Source organism: Sinocyclocheilus grahami, unplaced genomic scaffold (assembly GCF_001515645.1).
Source record: "Sinocyclocheilus grahami isolate Dianchi unplaced genomic scaffold, SAMN03320097.WGS_v1.1 scaffold248.1, whole genome shotgun sequence".
Taxonomy (NCBI): Eukaryota; Metazoa; Chordata; class Actinopteri; order Cypriniformes; family Cyprinidae; genus Sinocyclocheilus; species Sinocyclocheilus grahami.
In genome coordinates this window covers 345,030-346,771 of record NW_015505427.1, presented here as the reverse complement: position 1 = coordinate 346,771, position 1,742 = coordinate 345,030, and the positions used below count along the sequence as shown (strand labels likewise).

Sequence of the window (1,742 nt, the reverse complement as noted above, 5' to 3'; positions counted from 1 at the left end):
TAGGCTACATTTGGAAATTTATTACAAATAGACCATCATTAGTCGCAATTATGTAACAATTAGCATAACACAACTGTCCATGGACATTTAAGTATAAAAGTAAATAGTCCATGACAAACAATGTTTGTTGTGGCGATTGTTTGGCTGAGGAGTGCAGCACTGAATGCTACATAATAACCCAGAGTCGTTTACACTGGTTACGTGAATTCATTACATATTCATTGTCAACATGTGCCAAACACCAAGTTGTAGACCTTAATAAGATAGATCAGTGATAAATAGCAACAGTGAAAGTAGTGCAAATAGATCTCAAGCACTGGAAGAAAAGACTGAGGGCAAAACAATTATAAAGCTATAAAACTATGTACAAGTAGGAGTAAAAATCATAGAAACGTTTCAACTAACGTTCCGACATTTTTCGAACATGCTTTCCCATTTATAAGAATCAGTGTCAAGACTTCCTGGAGAGGCACTTCAGGAAAAAAACAAGTTCTTTAAAACCAAAGCTTCTGTTTGTTATAAAACTAGCTGCCATTAGACTGCCTACTAAAATAACACTTGGCTTCGTTGGACTGATTGAATAAGTTGCAGATAAAGTGACCGTGAAATGTTTGTGTTAGCACTCCCTGGTGTTTGCATCTGAAAGCAGGCAGCACTGCTGATGTTGGAGAAGCCTGGTCTTGATTGGTACTTCTTGAAGTCAATACGAAAGTCTCTTTTACTGCTCAGATTGAGGTTCAAAGTAATCTTCTGTCCTAAATACACTGGGAAGCTCTTGATGTTTTTGTGATCTAGCAGGTTTCTGTAAAAAAAAAAAAAAAGTAAACGTTTGTTACCAGTTGTATAATTTTAAAAAGCATGCCAAATAATATGGCAGGCATGTATGTATGTATGTATATATAAAGAGCTCACATTTAAAAAACCTGGCACGGCCATTGTGCGGAAGAACTTTTTGAAGGTGCCTGGTAGGGTCCCAACTTCACCTTCGACTTGAGTTACTTGTTCCTCCATTGCACTGACATTGGCTCCAACAATTTTGACAAAGGCCTTAGAATTAGACAGTACACTTGAAACAACAACAAAAAACATGTCCATTCATCAGCACGGTTTAATGATAGCATTTAAAGTGGTCATGTGACGTTGCTAAAAAGAACATTATTTTGTGTATTTGGTGTAATGAAATGTGTTTATGCGGTTTAAGGTTAAAAAAACACATTATTGTTTCTCCTCTATGCCCCGCCTTTCTGAAACGCGTCGATTTTTACAAAGCTCATCGGTCTGAAAAGCAAGGTGTGCTCTGACTGGCCAGCTATCCAGTGCGTTGTGATTGGCCGAATACCTCAAGCGTGTGATGGAAATGTTACGCCCCTAACATACTGTGATGCCCTGTCCGGCCGGAGCGATGAGACAAAAACATTAAAACCCATTATAAACGAGGCATATGCATCCAGTGGGGACATAATTACTGATTATAATGACTTATACTGTCTCTTTACGTGTTGCGTTGCATCGCGCCGCGTAAACATAAAACCATGTCTGCATTTGTGATCGGAGAAATGACAAACAACAAGCCCTACTCTACACTGCTCAAAAAACTCGTACTTACGGTCTGTGAGTCAGAACAGCCGGCATTGTAGTCTACTCTCCCAGGATCAGGAAACAGTCCTCCATAAAATGTGCTGCACACAAATTAATATTTGGGTTGAAGTGTTCTGGAACAGTGTTGTAAATACAACTTAACT

At 38.7% G+C, this 1,742-nt stretch overlaps 1 protein-coding gene across 1 annotated transcript in view; it reads right to left on the bottom strand.

Annotated features, from left to right (window-relative positions):
- The window catches only part of LOC107598233 (biogenesis of lysosome-related organelles complex 1 subunit 4-like), a 6,950-nt gene continuing 5,208 nt past the window's right edge, over nucleotides 1–1,742 (bottom strand). The window contains exons 4-5 of the mRNA XM_016289511.1: nucleotides 913–1,047; nucleotides 1–802 (exon numbers count right to left, since the gene is read on the bottom strand). Coding sequence (XP_016144997.1) covers nucleotides 719–802; nucleotides 913–1,047 — 219 coding nt within the window. The 3' untranslated portion in view covers nucleotides 1–718. The remainder of the gene's footprint in view (nucleotides 803–912; nucleotides 1,048–1,742) is intronic.